Consider the following 25,058-nt stretch of genomic DNA (forward strand, 5'->3'; position numbering starts at 1 on the left):
GTTATTTTAATTGCACACATGAAAACATATCTATACCATAAAGTTAGTCACCATGCTAAAAGAAATAGCACATTTAAAAAAAATGTGTACTGTCAAAAAGCAAACATGGAACATGCATATTTAACTTAAACATAATGAGATTATTAATCCAATGATACTTCATTACTTTGATGCTACTTTTTTACATTCTGCATCCACAATAAGTAAATCATGCAAGAATTTTATGTATCATTATTCATAGATCAGGAGTTACAATGAAGATTCCATTTGCAGTACTCTCAGTCATGAATGTGTTAATACGACTGTTCCAATACTGAGTTGTAACTGTTATCATAATACCAGGACTGTTTACTTACCTGCTTGTGAGCATGATCATAGGAGTTTATATGGTTATCAAACTCTTGATGTTTATAATATTGTTTGTCACACAATTCACAGTAGAAGTTGGCCTTCAGATCCTCCAAGGCCTTTGTTATTGCTTTTTCCTTTTCAGTGTAGTCCTGTGAAGAAATCAATGAATTTGTTATTCTAAAGGTTTTGCATTTCAAAATATTTTAGAACCTCGTACTGTTTTGCCGAACACTTTGTAATTATGTATCCCTTGGCTTTCAACATGCTGACACCTTGTATGTAAATTTTATTTTCTAGTGAAGTAAACGTTAGCAATTTCAAGCTCAACGATTATTTAGAAGTGGTGTGTCAATCTGGCAGACAGCTAGCGAGACATTGTATTAATAATAACCTGTAACAAGGCTAAATTTAATCAGCAACTTTTCAAAACATATCCAAGACTTTTCTTTTGAGTCTCAGCATAAACTCATTTTCAACAGATAGGATATATATGCAAAGCTAATGCATTTGTATTTTTACAGGCTGTGACTTGAATATCTTAAGCCTCAACCACTTCTCTATATTATGCTCAAAATCAGTCTAAAACCCACTTTAAGAAGAAGTGATTAAAAATAAAGTTGTACAGGCCATATTTTAACAATAGTTAATTTATCCTTTACATTTTTTCAAAACTTTGACAGCATGAGGAAGAAAAATAAATTGACTTTAAAATAGTTGTTAGAATGGTCATACTGGACCGTGTCAAAATGCTGATCATTCATAAATTTAAAATGCAGTCTTCTGTATGTTTTTGCAACTTTATTTTAGTAGAATTACTATGGTTTCAGAACCACAGAATTTTGGTCTTTGAACAATCAGAAAAAGTTTTTTTTTGCAGCATTGAAAGCATAGAAAATTTACTTGGGTGTTTCCAAGAACTATCTATAATTGTGGTTAGGCAAATAATTACCCACCTTTGCCATTCAGCTTGTGATAATTATCCAGTTTAAAATAAGTGTATTTGTACCATTAAGACCTAGCACTTTTTCAACATTGAATTCAACAGTATTTCACAACTTTCTTCACATCTACACTCAGTTAATCTATCTAATTACTCCAATTCCCTTATTTATGTTTTCATTCTGCAGTAAAAATAAAAAAGTAAATTGGTCATTCAAAATTTCCACCATTCCTTCATCCTTCATATGCATCTCTAAATCTTTCACTATTTCTCTTTTTTATTCTCCATGCTGTTATTTCTCACACTTTTGTTTTCCTTTTTTGCTTTCCTTCTATTTTCTATGTGGTTTGTTTATATTTGCTTATTAGTACTGGATTTTGTCATCTGCATTTTTTAACTTCTTTTAGTTTGTTCTGCAATAAATGTAAGTTTTACTTCATGTCTACTTCCTGTGTTACTATATCTTGTTGATATCCAAATTAACTGCTATTTGAAAGATTCAGGTATTTACTAACCCACCTACGAATGTTAATTCTAATTTATCTGCATTGAGCTCATAATTGGCCTAGTGAAAATATTTTTTACAACTGAGTATCTTGGACTGATTTATACTGAAATTAATTATGTTATGGTCTCTGCTTCCGAGTTATTGTCTTATCCTCTTAATATCTATTTGTTAAATATTAATTCCTAAAACTCACTGCAGTATTGGATTTGTTGCGTAAAATTTTTACTTTAAACCAAATCTGTGAATAATGAAAGTCACCCATTATTACTTACCAGAAATAATGGGAACTGCAGATGCTAGAGAATCCAAGACAACAAAATGTGAGGCTGGATGAACACAGCAGGCCAAGCAGCATCTCAGGAGCACAAAAGCTGACGTTTCGGGCCTAGACCCTTCACAAAAGCTGACGTTTCGGGCCTAGACCCTTCACAAATGCTGACGTTTCGGGCCTAGACCCTTCACAAAAGCTGACGTTTCGGGCCTAGATCCGACACCAACACCCAAGACATTTTTCCATCCCCACCCCTGTCTGCTTTCCAGAGAGACCACTCTCTCCGTGACTCCCTTGTTCGCTCCACACTGCCCTCCAACCCCACCACACCCGGCACCTTCCCCTGCAACCGCAGGAAATGCTACACTTGCTCCCACACCACCGCCCTCACCCCTATCCCAGGCCCCAAGATGACATTCCACATTAAGCAGAGGTTCACCTGCACATCTGCCAAAAGTGGTATACTGCACCCACTGTACCCGGTGTGGCTTCCTCTACATTGGGGAAACCAAGCGGAGGCTTGGAGACTGCTTTGCAGAACACCTCCGCTCAGTTCGCAACAAACTACTGCACCTCCCAGTCGCAAACCATTTCCACTCCCCCTCCCATTCTTTAGATGACATGTCCATCATGGGCCTCCTGCAGTGCCACAATGATGCCACCCGAAGGTTGCAGGAACAGCAACTCATATTCCGCCTGGGAACCCTGCAGCCTAATGGTATCAATGTGGACTTCACCAGTTTCAAAATCTCACCTTCCCCAACTGCATCCCTAAACCAGCCCAGTTCGTCCCCTCCCCCCACTGCACCACACAACCAGCCCAGCTCCTCCACTCCACCCACTGCATCCCAAAACCAGTCCAACCTGTCTCCGCCTCCCTAACCTGTTCTTCCTCTCACCCATCCCTTCCTCCCACCCCAAGCCGCACCTCCATCTACCTACTAACCTCATCCCACCTCCTTGACCTGTCCGTCTTCCCTGGACTGACCTATCCCCTCCCTACCTCCCCACCTATACTCTCTCCACCTATCTTCTTTTCTCTCCATCTTCGGTCCGCCTCCCCCTCTCTCCCTATTTATTCCAGAACCCTCTCCCCATTCCCCCTCTCTGATGAAGGGTCTAGGCCTGAAACATCAGCTTTTGTGCTCCTGAAATGCTGCTTGGCCTGCTGTGTTCATCCAGCCTCACATTTTGTTGTCATTATTACTTACTTGTTGTTTGTGCATTTTGTTCAACTTATGTGAAAATCTCTCTCTTCTTATTTGTCAGTCCGTAATAAACTCCCAAAAGAATTATTTTCCTCTCCTTATTCTTTAACAACAATTGAATAATTTTGTATTTCACCACCTATTTCACTTTGACATTCAAGTGCTCTAATGGAATTTTTGATCATGTAACAAAATATTTTTTTCTACTTTAATTCTCCTAAATGGTTTGTGTTTAAGGATATTTAGTCCAAATCCAGCTGCAGCTCAAGTTCTGCCTCTGTTAGCTACATCAAGCCACCACAACAATTTTTGTTTGTAGTTCATCAATTTTATTCAAAATAATATGGACATTTACACTGGGGTCATTCAAAGCTGCCTCCGTTTGACGGTCTTACACTTTTTTTATTTATTCATTTTGTGGGATGTGGGCACACTGGCTGGCCAGCAGTTATTGCCTGTTTCTGGTTGCCCTTGAGAAGGTGGCAGTGAGCTGCCTTCGTGAACCGTCGCAGCCCACCTGTTGTAGGTTGACCCACAATGTCATTAGGCAGGGAATTCCAGGATTTTGTCCCAGCAACAGTGAAGGAACAATGATAAATTTCCAAGTCAGGATGGTGAGTGCCTTTGAGGGGAACGTGAAGGTGATGGTGTTCCCATTTATCTGCTGCCCTTGTCCTTTTAGTTAGAAGTGGTTGAGGGTTTGGAAGGTGCTGTCTGAAGATCTTTGGTGAATTTCTGCAATGCTTTAGGTGGATAGTACACACTGCTGCAATTAAGCATCAGTGGTGGAGGGAGTGAATATTTGTGGATATAGTGCCAATCAAGCAGGCTGCTTTGTCCTGGACGGTGTCAAGTTTCTTTGGTGTTATTGGAGCTGCCCTCTTCCAGGCATGTGGGGAGTATTCTTTCACACCCCTGACTTGTAGATGATGGGCAAGCTTTGGGGAATCAGGAAGTAAGTTACCTGCCTCAGATTCCTCGCCTCTGACCTGCTTTTGTAGCCACTGCATTTATGTGGTGAATCCAGTTGAGTTTCTGATCAATGGTAACTCCGAGGATAGTGAGAGTGGGGGATTCAGTGATAATAACACCATTGAGTGGCAAGAGGCTGATTTGTTTTTCTCTCTCTGTTTTTCTTCTGTTTTACCTGTTTAGTTTACTCCCAGATGGACACATTCTCCTGGAGCTACAATCAACCTGTGATTCAAATTTTACTCTTTTGTCATTCTGGTTTAATCTTTTTCACACTGCTCTTTTTCTCTTTTTAGATTGTCCATGTACTTTGCCAATTCTGCTCCTCATTTTGGTGTTCTCATTTACTTATTTTCCATTTTTCCACCAAATTTATTTTAATTCTAGTTATGCAATCACTGTAGATAATGAAGAAGCACTTCTGGTTTGTATTTGTCTAACTAGTCTTCAATTTGATTGCAATATTCCAAGAATATTTAATATGAGTTCTTCTTTTCCTATACTTTCAATCCAATCAGATACTTATCACCCAATGTTCCTAGTCCTATCCAGATGACCATATGATATTGCAATTATTAACTGGGAGTCCTACTCTGGAATTGTAAATTACTCTCAGTAACAGTGACTATGAAACTATCGCTGATTGCCATAACAACTCCTCTGGTTCACCAATACCTTTTTAGAGGAAGAAATCTGCTATCCCTATTTTGTCTGGCATACATGTGACTTCAGCAATGAATTTGACTCTTAATTATTCTCTGAAAATGGCTGAGAAAACCAGTTTAAGGGCAACTAAGGATGGATGACTATTTGTGGTTTTGCCAATGACATCAACATTGCATGATTTTCTTTTTAAAAATCTTCTTCACCCACCTCTGAATTTCTAAGAGTCTCATTGATCAAAGCTTTGCTAATGATCTGTAGCTCAGGGTGTAGGTGAGGTTGTTAACTTGCTCGCCAAGCTGGCTTGTTCTCGTTCAGGAGTTTCATCACCATGCTAGGTGACATCATCAGTGGAGCCTCCGATGAAGTGATGTTATCGTACTCTGCTTGGAATTTATACTGTCCGGTCCGTTGTCATTTCGGGTTTTGATCTGTATGGGTTTGTATATGGAGTCCAATTCTACGTGTTTGTTGAATGCACGTCAAACTCTCTTTAACATCAGTACACTCAGACAATGAAAGCCATCATTTTGACTGGGACGAGATAACAATAGTAGTCCAAGCCAAACGTAGACATGCACGGAAATTCCTACAGGCATGGCTCTCCACCCATAAAGCAATCAACAAACACATGGAATTGGACCCCATATACAAACCCATGCAGATCAAAATCAGAAATGACAGTACTCACCATAACAGACCGTATAAATTCCAAGTGGAGTAGAATAACACCTCTTCATTGGAGGCTCCACCTGGCATGGTTACAATATGTCTGAACAAGTACAAGCCAGCTTGGCGAGCAAGTCAACAACCTCCGAAAAGCCTCTTTGATCTCAGGTCTGTTCTTCTTATATATTCAACTATGAGCTATGCCAAAGGATTTGTTTTTCTCTCCATCTTTTTCTTCTGTTTTACCTGCCTGCTTTACCCCTGGAGCCATAAGGAAACTGTGGCTCAAATGTTCCAATGGCCTGATAATAGTTCTGAAGTATGGATGAGAGTTGAGTATGGGGACCCCACAGAATCTCTATTGCAACAGGAAATTGAAGATTTTGCTGGGCGCTGCCCCTACACCCAGAGTCCTCTCTAGCATCAAGTTCTCTATCTTTCTCCATTTTAACAATGTGGTACTTTTGTAATCTTCCTTCCAAATAAACAGATTCATAATATACTTTGTCTTCCAAATTTCTGTGCGCTCAGTCAATCTATCTATATTCCTTTGCAGGCTCACTACCTCTATTTGACAACTTATTTTGCTGCTTATTCTTGAATTAATGGCAAATTTATCTCTCATACCCTTCAGTCACATCACAGATACAGATTACAAATAATTGAAGCCACAACACTGATCCCTCTGGCACTCTACAGCCTGTCAGCCATAAAAACAAAAGACCCATTCACCCCTAGTCTCTGGGATGAGGAGAAATGGCTTCTCTCAGAGAATTGTGAGTCTTTGAAATCAGAGGATTGGGTACATTTAAGTTTGAGGGGGCACATTTTTACTTCTCTGTGAAACAAGGGACATGGGGAGCAGATGGGAAAATATTTTTGGGGCAGGAAATGAATGATAGCAATAAATGATAAACCAGGCTCGAACCACAGTCTGATCAACTTTTTTCTCCTAATTTGTATGTCCTTGTGTTTGCCATTCATCATCAACCATTTTGATATTCAATCCCATTTACATTTCACCCTATAATAAAACTTCTTACAATAATTTTCCCTTTACTCTATCATTCCCTCCCTCTCAAATTCCTTGGAAACTATTCTGTCAAGTTCTTCTTCCAGTTCTTGTGTTTCTTCACAGATGTTATCGAAATTGCTGAGTATTTCCTGCATTTTCTCTTTTAGCTTAAACATTATATATCTCTTCTATTTTGAACTAACACAATTAAAGATGATTATTAATAGGATTTACTTCTAGAAATATCATGTTTATCAGATTTTAAAGTGTCATTTTGTGTTATTTACAAATTATGATGTTGAACACAATTAGAGAATGAAAACTGTATGTTCTTACCCACACTAGATAAGGTGGTCTAAACTGTTTTCATTGGATAATAGCTGAATTTTCACATGGAGGCAATATAATTACCCCTGATCATTAATGCAATGTACTTTTATCTTGGACAGTATTGCCTGTCTAACAAAAATCACCGAATAATGCTTTTATTTGATTTTAATTAGAATTGATCTAGATTCATCCAACAGTTCAGGGAATAATTTCCACAGAATTTTGAAGCCAAAGAGCCTTTCAATTTTTCTTACCGAATTACTGTTTTGCTTTCTGGGGCATTGCAGCTAGTTTGATACTTCTTGCTTTTTCATTTCGATTCGTTGCATATCATGAGTATTACTTTGCCACTATTATAATCTTAATTTTTTTGTTCTCTATTCATTTTTGTGGGATGTGGGTGGCTGGCCAGCATTTCTTGCCCATCCCTAGATTAAACATTATTTCTGCATTATAATTAAAATGTTCTATATTGTCTTCATCAAATATGTTGTAAACCATTTTTGAACAATTTCATTTTCCAGAAGCTTGAACAGCAGAATAGAAATAACAACCATATACAGAATGCAGTATTAACTTGAAAAATCCTTCCTATTAGCACCACAGCTGCCCTGTGTCACTTCTGATCATTGAACAGTTGAGGCAATCCCATAATGCTTTGTAGAACTAGGACAGTTACATGACACACAAAGAAAGGAATGTGTATTAACTTGTAATAACATTGATGGAAAGCCACTCATGAAATCATTGCCATTTAATATAAAAAACCTCATTTTGATCCTCATCTTTACATTTTTCATTCTGCTTTCTAATCATTATCTTGCCATTCTCAACAGAAAAGGCACAAACTGAAAACAAATATCCGTTAGAATGTGGGAGCAACATGCAATACTAAACTTATTACAAAAAAGGGTACAATACATCAGCTTTGTCAAAGAAGTTGCCAATCACCATAAATATAATCTGACTTTAACATTTAATCTGGACATTTTCCAAAGAAAATTTGTATATTTTGACAAATTTATGATGACCTGAGAAGTTTGTTTTTTTCTTCAGTAGAGTATCAATAGCTGTGTGTTTGAATGGCAGTTTATGAGCTTCAAAACAGAACCACATTTTTTCCAAATGGTGTTGAAATGGATATTTTCGATTATTTCATTAGAATCTTAAAGACATTCAGTATTGTTATTATGGACTTCACGAGTTCTGTACACAGTGGATAAACTCATTGAGATGTACAGCACAGAAACAAATCTTTCAGTTCAACTCGTCCATGCTGACCAGATGTCCTAAATAAATTTGGTCCCATTTGCCAAAATTTGGCCCATACCTCCCTGAGCCCTTCCTATTCATATACCCATCCAGATGTCTTTTAAATGTACGAATTGTACCAGCCTCCACCACTTCCTCTGGCAGCTTGTTCCATACATGCACCACCCTCTGTGTGTACAATTTGCCCCTTAGGTCCCTTTTAAATCTTTTGCTGTGCACCTTAAACCCATGTCCTCTAGTTTTAAACTCACCTACCCTGGGGAAAAGACCTTGATTATTCACTCAATCCATGCCCCTCATGATTTTATAAATTTCTATAAGATTACCCCTCAGCCTCTGACGCGCCAGAGAAAACAGCCTCAGAGGCTCTTGCTATAGCCAAACCCTCCAATCCTGGTAACCCTTGTCAATCTTTCTGAACCCTTTCAAGTTTAATGACATCTTTCTCAAAGAATTGAATACAATATTCCAGAAGTGACCTAACCAACGTCCTGTACAGCCGCAACATGATGTCCCAACATTTATAGTCAATGCTTGGTGGGCAGCTGAACATTAGAAACAAGCGTGCAAATGATTGGGTAAGCAGGGTGTGTAATTTTGTTATTAGGAAATTTCCCTTGTTGTACTAATTCTTTTTACCCTTGGTTTACTATCGATTTCTTTTGCCATTTGAAAATATAATGACAAGCACAAGTGCATTTTAATAACTCAATCCTACAGTTGCAACAGTAAAGTAAAATATACCAAAGGCAGAGAGGCAGACTGAGCACTGACCTGAAACCCGCTTCTGAATTTTCAGGAGAATATTTTTGCTATTACGATCAAATTATAAAGCATGTGCAGAAGAACTGACAACACAACAACATACACATAAACTTACACACAGCTACCAAATAAAAAATACTTTAAAAGCTTATTCAAACCATTGAAACTAGATTGTGAATTTGTCTCTTTAACTTTGAGCAACTGACATCTCTAACTCGACACGCTTAGCAGACAGAAAGTGCAAGGTTGCCTGTTGATTTTTTTGGGGGGGGGAGGGTAGTTTGTAGAAAGAGAGAATTTTTTTATAACGCCTTCTGTTGTTGGAATCTCCAATGGTCTATTGTCAAGCTTAAGATATTACTTGAAATAGTCCACAAATTCTGCTATTCCTTCACATGACCATGACAGTGAGGTCTTGATGATTATCAGCTACACATACTGAGGTATTGAGGGCAGGTACATTTGGGGATTGGAAACCTTATGGAACAGATGATGAATGCATGAAAGTAATTTCTGTGGCAACCATATTCCCACAAGTATGGATTATGGAGCTGTAAGTGAGAAACTTTCAGGAAGCAGTTTGTAATATATGGGATTACCTGCCAAAAATCCAGCTGCTCAGTCTCTCATTAAGACTCAGATGTAGGCTCAAAGTTTAACTCATTACCTGCCACATGCTGTCTATGATGTGGCACCATTCGTCCATCTTACTGAAGCTATATCACATGTCACTATAAACTCCTAACCAACACTAAGAATTTGTAGATTTACATTTTACAAACTTCATTTTGATTTCAGTAAAATAAGATGCATAAGTGCACTTTATCAAACCAGAAAAGAAGAACTTCATCAAACACTTTTCCGTTTGGTTGTATATTAACCTCTCATTTTGTACTGTTCTCATTTTTATTTCCTTTTGCAATAAGTTATTTCAGTGGCACACAATGTGAAAAAGACTGATCAGGAAGGAGCTATGGTTCAAATTTCGATGTTACTCAATTCCAGAACCAAGTGGCTAAGGGCTAAGGTGGCTAACAAAATCATACTGACCCTGACAGGTGAAGCCCAACAATCTGAACTCTTTGACAAAGCAAATCTTAACTCTTAGACCTTCTCTGTAAGGCCTGGTCAACTGCTGCCTAAAATTGAAGGAAGAGGCCGCTGGCTGGTGTACTGCAACAGATGCTGGGCAGCAGAAGATCAGAAGTAAGGATTCACATAACAGTCCTCCAAACTTAATTAAATTGAGGGAAAGGATGTTCAGAGGGCTTCATGATTGGAAAAGGTGGGGAATTCTTAGATAAAGGGATTCCTAAAATGGTCTTGTGGGGCCCACTACTCCTTTTGATCCACTGGGCAATTTAAAATATATTCAGAGATAGCAGGTACTGCCGGTCTGGGAGAATGTGAGATTACAAGGTGTAGAGCTGGACGGGTCCAGGCCTGAAACATCAGCTTTCCTGCTCCTCTGATGCTGCTTGGCCTGTTGTGTTCATCCAACTCTACACCTTGTTATCTGAGTTAAAATAAAATTTGCTGTTTCTGACCCTGTACTTATGCACTTATTTACCATCCTAAATCAGTGAGGTCAAGTAAAATTGTAAATACTTTGCTAGGCTACAAAGCGGTTACCAACTATAGTAATTTGCACATTTATCTAGCACCTTCTACTAGATAAACAGTACTCCACAGGGCATTATAAAAAATATTTGGCATCACATCATATAGGAGCTATTAAACAGATGAACAAACACTTGGTCCAAATAGAAGATTTTAAAGAGATTTGGAAAGGATACTTTCTGAGAGATAGAGGAGGTATGATTTAAGGAGAGAACTCCAGAACTTAGGCACCAAGTAGAAAGGCAGGGTACCCAGCAGAGGAGTAATTAAAATTGAGAGTGATCAAAATCAGAGCAGCACAAATATTTCAACTTTGTGGGCGTGAAGGAGATTGTAGAGAAACACAGGATTACAAGGGATATATAGTGTGGGAATGTATTATTCAAACCATCCAATCAAATGTCAATGTTTATACTCCATTTGTATTTCCTGTCATCTTTTCATATCTAAATACTGTTGCAAAGTTCGGTATAGTACTTGTGGCTTGGAAGGCAGGACAATAGAATTTGTTTGTAAAATGATAGTGGTGGTGGTTGGGGGGGTGGGGGGGGGTGGTGGTGGTACCAGTGGGAAGAGTGTGCGGGCCCCTTTGAAAGATGATCTGTCCTTTTCTAGGCTTGGAGATTCAAAAAATGTCTGCAGGCAGCTTCAGATGCACAGAGGGTTCTTGAAATTGAAACATAGTAACAAAGACTATACTGTTACCAGGCCAAGCAGCATTTTTACCAAGACTACGGGTTTTGAATTTAGCCAATTAATCTAAACTAGGCTCTAGATATCGGAGCCCAATTAAATTTAAATCTGATTGTTTTTTCAACCTCAGGCCAATCCTATTGTAAGAAATTAATATGTCATCAATGGTATAAAAGAAGACGGCATTTGGAAATTGTTATGAGAGCAAACCGCCATCTGTTAAGAGAACAGGTCTCAACAGTCATCAGCTCTAAAGAAACAGCAAATCACTGGCTCTCATACAAATCTCTAAGTAAATTTCAGAGTAAGAACCACCTAGGTAAAGGTACTGCTGTACTCTTAGCTAATATTCCTGACAGAAGAATTCGATGGAAGAACGTGTTCTTAACTGAAGGACAGTGGAGAAGGCAAAGAACATTCCAGATGATTTATCCTGACAGTAATTTTGAGAGATTAATTGTTTTAAAATTTAGTTTATATAAGTGGGACATGTATCTATTGGAATGGCATACCATTTTTTAAATTCGGGAATAGTTAGTAGTCAAGGGAATTATTCACTTTGTTAGTAGTTCTGCTAACTTGTTCACTGTTGGAGTTAAATAAATAAACTGTTAATTGTTGATTATAGAGTGACAATCAGGGATTTTTTTTTCATTTAACCATCCCTCTGCAACAGATTAGGGGCTCGAGTCCAGGATCTGGCTGGTTTGTGTATGGGATGTGAATGGATTTTGACAGATTTAAATAGATTTGGGATACCAAAGGTCCCAGCAGATTTAAACAGACTTGGGGATTAGTGTCCAATTTTTAAAAATAAAACTTTGGTGACAAATGGAAAATCTGTTTAATTTCAGTGACTCCTGGGTTTGTTGAATCAATAGTAGGAGAAATGGGTCTTAACATTGTTAAAGAGATTCTGGGGTTTGAAGATCCTTCCCAAATTTGCCAAGCAAGTTTAGAAAGCCAGAGGAAGGATGTACTTTTAGACATAGCAAACAGGCCAGATTTGGGTTTAACTCGGAACAAGAGGAAAGCTGAAATTGTAAAGGAGTCCATCAAGCATTTATGTTTACCAGAGAAACAGGCAAGTGCAGTGGAGTTGGAAAAAATGAAGTTGAAAATTAGACAAATAGAATTAGAAGAGAGAGAAAAGGAAAAAATGTTTGAGTCAGAAAAGATGAGCCAGCTTGAACATGAGAAAGAAAAAGACAGAGAGTTTAAATTATCGTTGAAAGCAGAAGAGAAAGAAAATGAAAGAATGTGTGAGTTGAAAAGATGACTTGGGACTTGAAGCAAAAAGACTTTAAATGACAGAAGTAAAAGTACAAGACAGATGTGAGGATGAGCAAACTCATTTTAGCCACAGCCAAGCAGAAATAAATACAAATATGTCCAATCATTACCAAAATTCGATGACAAAGATATAGAAGCCTTTATCATTTCCTTTGAGAAATTGACTAGGCAGATAGACTGGCCAGAGACTGTGTAATGTTAATTGAGAACAAATTGTTAGGCATGGCTCGTGAGGTGTTTTCAGAGGTGTCAGGAGAATATCAAGGAGTAAAACAGTCTGTTCTGAGAGCCTACAAATTGGTACCAGAAACATATAGACAACAGTTCAGGAATATAAAGAAGGAACCAGGTCAGGCTTATGTCAAGTTTGAAAGAATTAAACATAACAACTTTGATAGATGGGGGAGATCGTTAAAGATAGAAAAGATATACCTTAGAGAAATTATGCTGCTGGAGGCGTTCAAAAACTCACTTCCAGAAGTGATAAGAACAGAAATTTAAAACAGTGAGAGGAGCTGCATGGATGGCGGATGAAAATGCATTAGCGCGTAAATCATAATCTAGTGTCCGACAGCAATTTTGTTCTGTAAGGGATAGAAACTGGGAAAAGGAAACCCTTCAATGAAAAACAAAAAAAGTAGATCACTCTGGGGACAGTTTACCACATGTGAATAAAATACACCTAAGAGAGGAACGACCTCAGATATTTCCACTGTAATACAGGGGACACACAAAGTCACAGTGCCGGTGCATTAAGACAGGCACAGGAAAAAGGATTTGGTAAAAGTGGCTAAACCAGCGGGATTAGTTGGGATAGTGAACGAAATCCCAAGAGAAGATGAGGAGCTGCAGGATGCTGCACAGCCTAGTCAGGGGCTAGATAGTAAGGTAGTGCCCGATCTCTTTAAACACTTCACCTCCTGTAGATAAGGTTTACTCAGGAAAAATGAGGGAGAGGGTAAAGAAATTAAAATATTGAGAGGTATGGGAGCTGGTCAGTCTCTAATAGTAAGAGATGAAAGTATTTGCAGTCCTTCTAAAATATTACCCGAGAGAGTGATAATCTATGGAATAAACGGAGAGAGGTTTAGCATTCCTCAGTGTAAGATAAGCAGGAAGGTCCAACCAAGACTGAGAAAATTTAGGGTGGGTGTGACTGAAAGTGTGTCTGTTCCAGGAATACAGTTTGTTCTTGGAAACAACTTAGCTGGATCAAAGGTAAGAGTGATGCCCATTGCAGTGGAGAAGCCAATAGAAAACCAGGGAACTGGACAGTTGAAAAAAAACTACCCTGGAATTTTTCCAGACAGTGTGGTGTCCCATAGATCCCATAGTCATTAGCTAATGCAAGAAGGGAAAACCAAAGAGAAAGACGATGAAGTTGAGGTCCAGTTAGCTGCCACCCTGATTGATGAAATGGCAAGGGAAGAACCTAAGCATGTAGAGGATCAAGCAGAGGTGTTTAATTCTGAAAGATTAATGGACTTACAACAAAAAGATAAATGATAAAGGATTTATATCATAAAAACTACTCAAAAAAAATCAGAATGTATTCCAGAATGCTTTTGGCTTAAGGATAGAATCCTGCAGGGGAAATGGAGACTGTGGTGGGTTAGTGCAAAGATAAAATGGACAGAAGTTCACCAGATTGTGTTGTCAGTAACATACAGACGGAAAGTATTGCAGGTATCATGCATACTACCTGTAGGAGGTCCCTTAGGGGTGAGGAAGACTCAGGCTAAGATACAAAAGCATTTTTATCGGCCTGGATTATATAAAGATGCAGCCATACCTGTCATATATGTCTGATGGTAGGAAAGCCATAGGCAGTTATAAAACCAGTGCCAATTCCCACATTAAAGATTTTTTTTAACGTGGATTGTGATTGATTGTGTAGGCCCTCTCTCTAAAACCTAAAGTGGCACCATTTGCTAACTATAATGGATATGTCCACCAGATTTCCAGAGGCAATTCCTTAAAGGATGTCAAGGCAAAGAAGCTTGCAGAGGAGGTGCTTGCTTTCTTTACCTGTTATGGACTACCCAGAAAGATTCAATCAGATTAAGGGTCCAATTTTACTGCCTAATGTTATAAAGAAAGTGATGGATAGTTTCGGCTTCCAACACTTTAAATCAAATGCTTACCATCCTGAATCCCAGGGAGCATTGGAATGGTGGCATCAGACCCTAAAGGCCATGCATGAGGGCTTCTAGCCAAGATTATCCAAATGATTGGGATAAAGGTATCCCACTTACATCATTTGCTATTAGAGATGCTCCAAATGAATCAACTCAGTTTTCTCTGATTGAGTTGATATTCTTACCAAGTAAGAGGGTCTTTAAAATTAGTTAAGGAAAAGTTGATAGGTCTGAATTCAGAAATTTCATAGCTGGATTATGTATCTGAGGTGAGAGAAAGATTAAACAGAATAAGTGAATTAGCTATACAACATCTGAAGGTAGCACAGCATCTAATGAAACAAAAAGTAGACAAAAAAATCAAAAATTTGTATATTTGTGTCTGGGGATAAAGTGTTGGTGCTGCTACCAGTGGTAGGAGATCCCTTCAAAGCAAGGTTTCGTGGTCCCTATAAGTTTGAGAAGAAGTTAAGTCACGTGAATTATCTGGTAAATGCACCAGATGAGAAAAAAGACTTTATTAGGTATGTCACATGGACATGCTAAAAACTTACTATGACAGAGAAAGAGAAACGGAGAAATAGGTACAACTTCCACTCAGAGTGAGGAATCAAATCCAAAGATTTGGATTTTGACGTGCCTCAGAATAACTTAAATAATGAGGATGTCCTTAAAGAATGGGATATCTGCCTAGAACAGAGAACTTAATTGGAAGGCTTGTTGCAGCACAATAAGGAAATATGTAGAAATAGACTGAGGAGGACTAATACTGTGTACTTGAGGTTGATGTGGGGAATGCTGCTCCAATAAAACAACACCCCTGGGAGCTTAATCCTCTCAAAGTAGCACAGATACAGAAGGAAGTGGAAATGATGTTCCACGAAGACATCACTGAACTGAAACAAAATGAATGGAGTTCGCCAATCGTGTTGGTTCCAAAACCTGATGGTACTCAATGATTCTGCATAGATTATTGGAAGGTCAATGCCATGACTAAATCAGACTCATATCCAATTCCAAGGTTGGTGGACTGTGTGGAAAAAATTGGACAAGCCGCTTACATGACAAAGTTGGACCTACTTCGTGGTTACTGGCAAGTACCCTTGTCGGAAAGAGTGAAAGAAGTTTCTGTATTTGTAACCCTAAATGGGCTGTATCAGTTTATAGTCATCCCTTTGGAATGAAGAACACACAAGCTACTTTTCAAAGACTTTTGAATAGAGTTGTGGCAGGGTTGATTAATTGTGCCATCTGTATAGATGGCTTCGTGATCTTTAGTCATTCATGGAAAGATTACACGATGCATTTGGCCGAGCTCTTTGAGAGGCTACAGAAGGCAATATTGGTCATAAATTTCGCAAAAACAGAAGTGACGTTCTTAGAACATAACTTCAGACATGGACAGATGACACCAAGGAACATGATAATGAATGCCATCGAGGAATTTCCAAGACCATTGTCGAAGAAGGAAGTGCTGTGATTTTTCAGACTGATCAGATTCTACAGGAAATTTGCACCAAACTTTAGTAGCATGGTGGCACCACTGACAGATTTGTTAAAGAAGAGCATGAAGTTCCTTTGGACAGAACAATGCCAGGAGGCATTTGAAAACTTAAAAGCAGTGTTAACCACGGCACCCGTTTTAGCCACACCTAACATTTTCAAAGCCTTTAAAATTGCTATTGACACAAGCTATACATGAGTTGGAGCTGTGCTGTTACAGGAGGATGATTGTGGAATTGAAAGACAAATTGGTTATTTTTCAAAGAAACTCAATATCCAGCAGAGAAAATATTCAACTTTTGAAAAAGAGTTATTGAATTTGCTACTGGCCTTAAAACAGTTTAATGTCTATGTTACAAACAATATATATAAACTGATCACAACCCTTTGACATTTTTGGCAAGATTTAAAGACAAGAACACCTGGCTTTTTTTGAGTCTTATGTTTCAAGCATTTTATTTACAGTTTGTACATGTTGCGGTCGAGAAAATTTATTGACGATGCATTATTGCAGGTTTAAAAGAAAAATATGGATATAGGATTGAAATGGTAGTGTTCAATGTTTTGTATATGTGTATAGAATTAGTATAAAATACATAATTCTGGATTAATGACTTATTTATCTAGTTATAATGGCATTAAGTTCGAGAAAAAAAAGAAGCCATCTTTTCATCGTGATGGTTCATTTTTTTCTTTAGAGGGAAGTGTTGTGAAGTTGGGTATAGTACTTGAGGATTGGAAGGCAGAACATTAGAATTTGCTTATAAAATGATAGAGGGAATAGCATGGTTCCTTTAAAAGATTATTCTTTTTTCTAGGCTTCCTGATTAAAAAATAGTCTGCAGGCAGTAGATGCACAGAGGGCTCTTGAAATTGAAACATTGACCATAGATCATAGAATCTACAGTGTGGAAACAGGCCATTCAGCCCAACAAATCCACACCAAAACTCTGAAGAACATCCTGGCCAGATACATCCCTCTACCCTAATCCTGTCACCCCACATTTCCTATGACTGCACCCAACCTGCACATCGCTAAACACAATGGGCAAATTAGCATGGCCAATCCACCTACTATGCACATCTTTGGACTGTGATAGTAAACCGGAGTACCTGGAGGAAACCCACATAGGCACGGGTATAACATGCAAACTCCACATACACTCCCGAGGTTTGAATCAAACCCAGGTCTCTGGTATTAGGAGGCAGTACTGCTAACCACTCAGCCACCATTGAAATTGAAACATCATAACAAAAGGCTATACTGTTAGCAGGCAAAGCGGTATTTTTTACCAAGAGAACCGGTTTTTGAATATATTTAATTTATTTAAATCAGGCGCTAGATTTCAAAGCTAAATTAAATCTGAATACAATGGTTTTGACTACCTCAGACCAATCTTACTGTAAGAAATTAACAGGTCATCAAGGGTATAAAAAAGAGGGCATTTGAAAATTATTGTGAGCCTAAACTGCCGTGTGTTAAGAGAACAGCTCTCAAAAGCCATTAGCTCTAATGAAAGAGAAAATCACTGGCTCTCACAGAAATCTCTACGCTCTCAGAGTAACCACCATCTAGATAAAGGTACTACAGCACTCTTAGCTAATAGTCCTGACACAACAATTCGATGGAGGAAGGCATTCCAGGCTGAAGGACAGCAGAGAAGACAAAGAACATTCCAGAAGACTTATCTTGACTGTTATTTCCAGTGATTAAGTTTTAATTTATTTTTTATTAATTTGGTTCATATAATTGGGACTTGCATCTATTCGAATGGTTTACTATTACAATTTTGTTTTATTCAGGAATAGCTAGTAGTTAAGGGGGAATTGTTTGGTTTGTTCATACTTCGGTTAATTTGTTCACTCTTGGTGTTAAATAAATAAATTCTTACTTGTTGATTACAGAGTGGCTATCAGGGATTTATTTCGTTTAACCACTCCTTCATTACAATACATCATCCTAACCCTCATTCCCTTTTAATGTATATGGTTGACTATCTTCTCTGTAAATACATCCATAATGTTTATTTCATCCATTTTCTATCGTAGCGGTTTTCATATTTTAACTATACTTAGGGTAAAGAAATTCCTTCTGAACTGCTTTTTAGATTTCTTGGTGCCTATCTTTTGTTGATGATTATAATTATGTTCTTTCCTACTTGAGGAAGCTTTCTCTCTGTATGCACTTTGTATCAAAACATTTCTGAAAGTTAGTGGCCTCTATTTGGCCATCTTTCATCACTCTTCTTTTCAAAAGAAGAAACCCAACCTGTCAAATCTTTCCTGACTGGCATATCCATGCACTTCTCTTACCATCATTGTCAATCTTCTCTGTGACCGCTCCAATCCACCCATATCTTTTTTGCCAAATCGTGATTGGAATTGCATACAGTAGCGAGTTTTGAGAAGATTTGTAGCTCAGGTTGAGGTTCTGGATGTGAGTTTTCAGAGGTTTCGTCACCATTCTAGGTAACATCATCAGTGAGCCTCCGACGAAGCGCTGGTTCGTTTTCAGACATTTCGTCACCATTCTAGGTAACATCATCAGGTTCGTTTTCAGACGTTTCGTCACTATTCTAGGTAACATCATCAGTGAACCTCTGACGAAGCGCTGGTGTTATGTCCCGCTTTCTATTTATCTGGTTAGGTTTCCTTGGGTTGGTGATGTCATTTCCTGCGTTGGAACGCAGGAAATGACATCATCAACCCAAGGAAACCTAACCAGATAAATAGAAAGCGGGACATAACACCAGCGCTTCGTTGGAGGCTCACTGATGATGCATTCAGTACTTTGTGTGCAGCCTAACTGGACTTTGTAGCATAAACCATAATAGCCCTGTGCAAGAGTAAGGCCATGGAGTGAGTTAAAAACAATTTTAAGAATTTTGAAAATCAAGACATTGGCTAACTATCAGAGTACAAGCTGGTCATTTTCCTGAGGACAGCCGAAAATTAAAAGCTTTCTTGAATTCAGTTCCTGCAACTTGCCAGGGTGGGAGTTGAACTCATGGCATTCAGCTTGATAATCGAATATCATTAACCCCTTGGTACACTGAATCTGTTTTGCTAGCAGGCCCTTCGCTTTCATAATTCTATTCATTCCTTCAGCAGCTTGCCAGCTGTCCAAAGCAACAACTTAGAAACACATTATTTATTTGTCACTAAACTTCAAAACCAAACCACACAACTTCTCATTGCATTAAAAAATTATGTCCATGTAAGTGGTGGCTCAGTGTTTAGCACTGCTGCCTCATAGCACCAGGGACATGAGTTCAATTCCTCAGGTGTCTGTCTGTGCGGAAGTTGTACATTCTCCCTGTGTCTGCATCAATTTCCTTCCACAATCCAAAGATGTGCAGTTTAGGTGGACTGGCCTTGCTAGATTTCCCACTGTGTCCAGGGGTGTGCAGGCCAGGTGGGTTAGTCATGGGATGTGTAGGGTGATGGGTCTGGGTGAGATGTTCTTCAGAGAGTTGGTATGGGCTGAATGGCCTACTGCCACACTGCAGGGATTCTATGAAAAAAAATACACAAAATCATTTTATTATGACATCTGGAGTTGGCAACACCCTAAGTATTTATTTTGCACACCGGTTCCTCCTCCAAACCAGGGTTCATCCATGAATCTTGCCCTCTCTCTGCTGGTATGACTCATAGCACCGTTCAGAACTGATCTGACTCTGAAACAAAATTGTAGATGGTCTCAAGTTCCTATCTCTGCAATCGTGCCATGAATGTCTGAACAGCATTCAGACTCCCAACCCACCCTTCCACAAACAGCAGTGAGAACTGCTGGTACTTGAAATAGGGATAGAAATCCCAGCAATTTAGTCCTACTAACAATTTTTAAAAATTGCTTTACAAATTGGTCTGGCATGGGAGAATCTCATGTTTCGCGTTGATATTTTATGTAATACTATAGTTCTTTTGCCTAGCACCCTTAAAATCTAGCAATCACTATTTACCTGCATTTAGGCCCACTCATGCTGTTACCACTCAGGCTTAATGGCGAAAGTGGCATTGTAGCAGCATGATCTGTTGCCCCATGATCAGTATGAGAATGGAGAACCAAAAGTCAAATCAGTCTGGTTGAAAAATTTCACCTTAACTATCAGAAGAACTGCAGCTGCAACGATTATCATCAATGCACAAATTCTGATTCAATATATATTGACAACAAATTATGCATTTATGAAGATATGATTGATGTTTGGTGGATGATGTCATCCTCTATTCATGAATGCGAATAAACTGCGTACATCTAAGTGTATATGCACTTTAATTTCTGACTATGTTAGAGGTACTGAGCCCATCTTGACATATTTACACCACTAACTTTATCAGCCGTCCATCACTTGGATTTTATATGAATTATTTCAGTATTAAGTTGATAATAAGGGTTTTAATTTAAAAAATGTGAAAGCCATATTTTTGAATTGCAGATCAATTGATATTTGTCAGCAATCTTAGAAAAATAACAATTAAGTCTGGCTCTTCTCATGATTTTTTAATAGGAATTACATCAATTTCTCAGCTGTCAAAGATAGGACAATTCACCTTCCCCCTCTCAAAGCCAATAAATCCAACTGGAGAGGTTAATTGTTCAAATATTTTATTTTTAAATAACAAATATAACATAAATTTCAATCCAAAGATGAGTTCAAACAAACCTCTGAGGACAATCTTAGAAAATACTCATGACAACAATCCATTAATTTACTAACAAAGATGTTTGATGTGAAGGAAATAGGTAAATACAAGCAGTTCATGCACATTGCAGTAAAGTTTGTGAACTATGTCAGTGAATTGAAGAATACATCCAATCAGATTATATCACTGGAATGAAAGATAATTTAACTTCATTTTACTGGTCCATTTTATGGACACATCAGCATTAATTATTTCACAGAAATAGAACTTCCAAAATTTAGAAATGAGGCTGGAACTATTTAAACTCCTCATCAAGAGAACTTGTAGCATTGTGCCAACATGACAAGAAAGTTGCCCCATTACCACTGAGATCAATGTGCTGGCCATTGTATTTGATGCTTCAGATTCATTGTCATATTTATTGTAGAGAATTCTCATTAGAAATGGAGAAGGTTAGCATTGGCTAGACTTTTCATGCTCAACAGTGACACTCATTTTGCTTCCACCACCTTACTGGCAAATCTGAGCCATTCATATGTGTCACTTAAATTTAAGAATAGCCACTCATTCTTGTTAGCATGATGGTGGTCCCTCTATAAACTGAGCGCATAAAAAGGTACTTACAAACTTGAAGTGAAATGATACATTTTGAATTGATACTTTCAGATATAGACAATATATCACTGGGTCTAATTTGCAGCAAATTTATAAATGTATTGAAAATGTCAAATAGCCATGTTAGTAAGAACAAAAGAGTTTTCAGAAAAACAAGATTGAATTTGCACATTAAGGTTTTAGAATGAAAACAGAGATCAATTTGCTGGTGCCAGAAGTATTTTATGATTACTTCATCAGAGCTCTGCAATCTTTAGCTAATCTTATGTCAAGCGTTCAAGCAAAATCCAGATCCTGGACCAAAGACTAATTCCTCTGAGGCTAAACTGTTTTTTCAAATTAACAAGTGCCTATTGATTGATGTAACTGTAAATGTTGGATATATAATTCAGCACACAGTTGCATCTGAAGGCTAAATACTCCTTCTACAACTGCCAGTGAGAATCAAAATTAATGCTTTTCTTTGCTGTTTTACATTTATCTTGCTTAGAATGTCAAAAAAATTGCTCTAAATCAGACAAGCATTAAAATGATAAAGTTTGGGTTATATTTGTGAGTGTTTCAAATTCATGGGTCTGCACTGAATATATCACTCCCACCTCACTTCTGTGCACCATTTTTTTCATTTATTCACAGGATGTGGGCATTGCCAGCTGGACAAGCATTTATTGTCCATCTGAAATTGTCTGAGAAAAGGTGGTAGTGAGCTGACACCTGTGTTGCTACAGTTCTTGGAGGTGTAGGAATATGCACACTGTTGTTAAGAAGGAATTTCAAGATTTTGATAAAGCTACAATGGACTACTATATATTTACAAGTCAGGATACTATGTGGCTTGGAGGAAAATTTGCAGGTGGCGATATGCCCATGTATTTGCTGCTCTTGTTGTTCTATGTAGTAGAAATCATGGATTTGGAACCTGATGTTGAAGGAGGTTATAAGAATTCCTGCAGTGCAGCTGGGGATGGCACACATTACTGTTACAGCATATTTGGTGAAGGGACTCAACATTGATGGTGTTGGATGAAGTGTTAAACAAAGAGGTTGCATTGTCCCAGATGGTGATTGTTCCACCTTTTTGACCATTGATTGAGTGTGACAGACATCATTTAGAGACAGTTTTAATCCTTTACAGCTTGGGCACTGATGCTCTCTTTACAATTGAGTCTGTTTTGTTTTGTTGCAGAAGTGAGTGCATCACACAATTTTGCTCCCTTATGGGGACAGAATTTCTGAGAAACCTGCTTGAGATCAGTTCTGAATATATAACTCACCCCAGCCTCTGATAAAGAAATGGTGGTAGGAATCATTGTTCATTGTCTGGTGATGAAGGGTCTAGGCCCGAAATGTCAGCTTTTGTGCTCCTGAGATGCTGCTTGGCCTGCTGTGTTCATCCAGCCTCACATTTTATTATCATTGTCTGGTATGTTGTGTTTCTTGTCTCTCAATTAGTTTTCCAAGAACATTTATACAAAGTTTATTTCTGAATTTTTAAAAGCAACATAAAACTGCAGAATCTTAACCTTCTTCGAAATTTCTCCCTGTTCAATATCATTAAGGCTGTTAACTTTAGATTTTGCAGAAGTACATAATTTCAAAGTCGGTAAATTTGAAGAAATAACACGAAGATTTTTCTTTTAAATATATCACACTGGTGCGTTAATTTTTTTTAAAAAGGCACAGTCCCTTTAAGCTTGTGGCCTCAGTCATCATACCACTCACCAATTTATAATCCTTCATTTATTCTTTCTACGCCCCGGTAACATTTCCCTTAAAAGTAAACATTATTTATTCAGTAGTTTAACATAAAAGGTAATTTATCATCCTTTCACCTACTGTTCATCAAATTTCTTAAGCTCTAGAGGCAAATTGTGTTCCAATGTTACCTATTGCTCTTTTCAGAATTTTGTGCACAACGAACAGAATTTACACTGCTGAGATGATTGCTGTAGTTCACAAATCTTTTACTTATGTGATAAAAGAGAACTTGAGTAACAGTTTGTCACTATGAGAAGCCATTCTTGATTGTGTATGAATAAATCAACCCTCACAATATTCCACAATTTGGGTGGTACTTCAATAGCTATCATTTTCTGCTGTGTGATTCTGTATTTCTAGGAAACATTGCATGTAAATATTATTGTTTTAAGGTTTTTGTAGATGCCTGCCCGTGACATAACTGATCTGCCTCTGAACTCACATTTCTCACATTCATACGGCCATTATATTGCTTCAAGAGAAGTTGTCCCTGCATTAATTTGTGCATGATAATTCTAGATCCAACCATCAGAACATCATCTTCCAGTAAGATGCAGCCATATTCAGTTGTATTTGCTGTATTTTATAATTGCCATCCCTGGATCGCTTACTGAAAGAACACCTCTAACTATTAAACTTCACTGGCCCGCTCCCTGTTACAGTGTTGTGTTCACTAGGTGATGAACCTTTACACTTAAATCTTTTACATGTTTTTCTCATGTGCTGGCAATTGAAACAGGGCATATTCTAGCACTATTTCTCTTCCTGGCTTGAATTTCAAAGTGAAATTATAACTATGAAGCATTTGTTATCTTGCTGGGACTATTTTTTCTTGTAAATCTGCTGATCACTCATCACTATGAAGTTTCTGGCAGGGATGGAAGTATGGAATTCCTCATGTCACACAGAACATAAGAAACCCTTTTTATACCAGCATATTTAGTCTAAGCTGATTTAAGATGATTGATGTGCAACTATTAGCTTTCCTTCTTCTACCCAGCCTTCTACAATTAAAAGGGAGTAAGATTAGGGATCAAGCAAGTAAATTCGAAGAGTTGCTGACTTCCTTTTCACAAGTGATCAAGGGATCACCTGATATGATACAGCAAACACAGCCAACAAAAAGGCTGTATCGATCAGTCGGAAATCAGGTTTGAAGGGTCTAGGCCTGAAATGTCAGCTTTTGTGCTCCTGAGATGCTGCTGGGCCTGCTGTGTTCATCCAGCCTCACATTTCATTATCTTGTACCAGATTTTTCTTGTTTCAGATCAAAATGATCAATCTTCTGATGCGAGTTTTACTTTCACCTCTCAGTGTCCTGTCCTTTATCTCATGGTTTGCTGAGACCAAATGCAATCCTTCAGAACCGCTTAACTCCAGGATGACAGGCACATCTACTTCAGTGGCGTATACGTGCAATTAATGCATTTTTACTTTGTATCCCTCTGAATGGGGTTATTCCTCACTGTCAAATAACAGAAGCTTTACATTTGCTCTGTTGCATCCAAAACTCCTTTCTTTGTTCTTCCCACCTTCTCTAAGTAATTTGTCTTTCCACATGCTCTGCAGCTTGATTGTTACATGGGACATTTTTAGCTTCCTGTGAACTCTTGGGTCATCCACAGCTTTTGCACATTTTCTGACAGATATGCAGTTTTAGCTGCTGCTTAATTGCATCAACTCTTCAATTTTTCCATTGACTTAACTGAAGACTAGTCATTTGGGCGGTCAATGTCTTCACTTAACTACTCCTGCCTTTATATGCTCCTACAGTGTCAACTGATCCTCTTAGACTTTAAGACAGGGTCATTTGGTTGAAACACA

The 25,058-nt window shown here is 38.1% G+C and overlaps 1 protein-coding gene across 1 annotated transcript in view; it reads right to left on the bottom strand.

Moving 5' to 3' along the window:
• znf804a (zinc finger protein 804A) overlaps nucleotides 1-25,058 on the bottom strand; it is a 362,033-nt gene that overhangs the window by 100,281 nt on the left and 236,694 nt on the right. Inside the window, exon 2 of the mRNA XM_048533683.2 lies at nucleotides 357-500. Coding sequence (XP_048389640.1) covers nucleotides 357-500 — 144 coding nt within the window. The remainder of the gene's footprint in view (nucleotides 1-356; nucleotides 501-25,058) is intronic.

Source organism: Stegostoma tigrinum, chromosome 7 (assembly GCF_030684315.1).
Source record: "Stegostoma tigrinum isolate sSteTig4 chromosome 7, sSteTig4.hap1, whole genome shotgun sequence".
In the NCBI taxonomy this organism is placed as follows: Eukaryota; Metazoa; Chordata; class Chondrichthyes; order Orectolobiformes; family Stegostomatidae; genus Stegostoma; species Stegostoma tigrinum.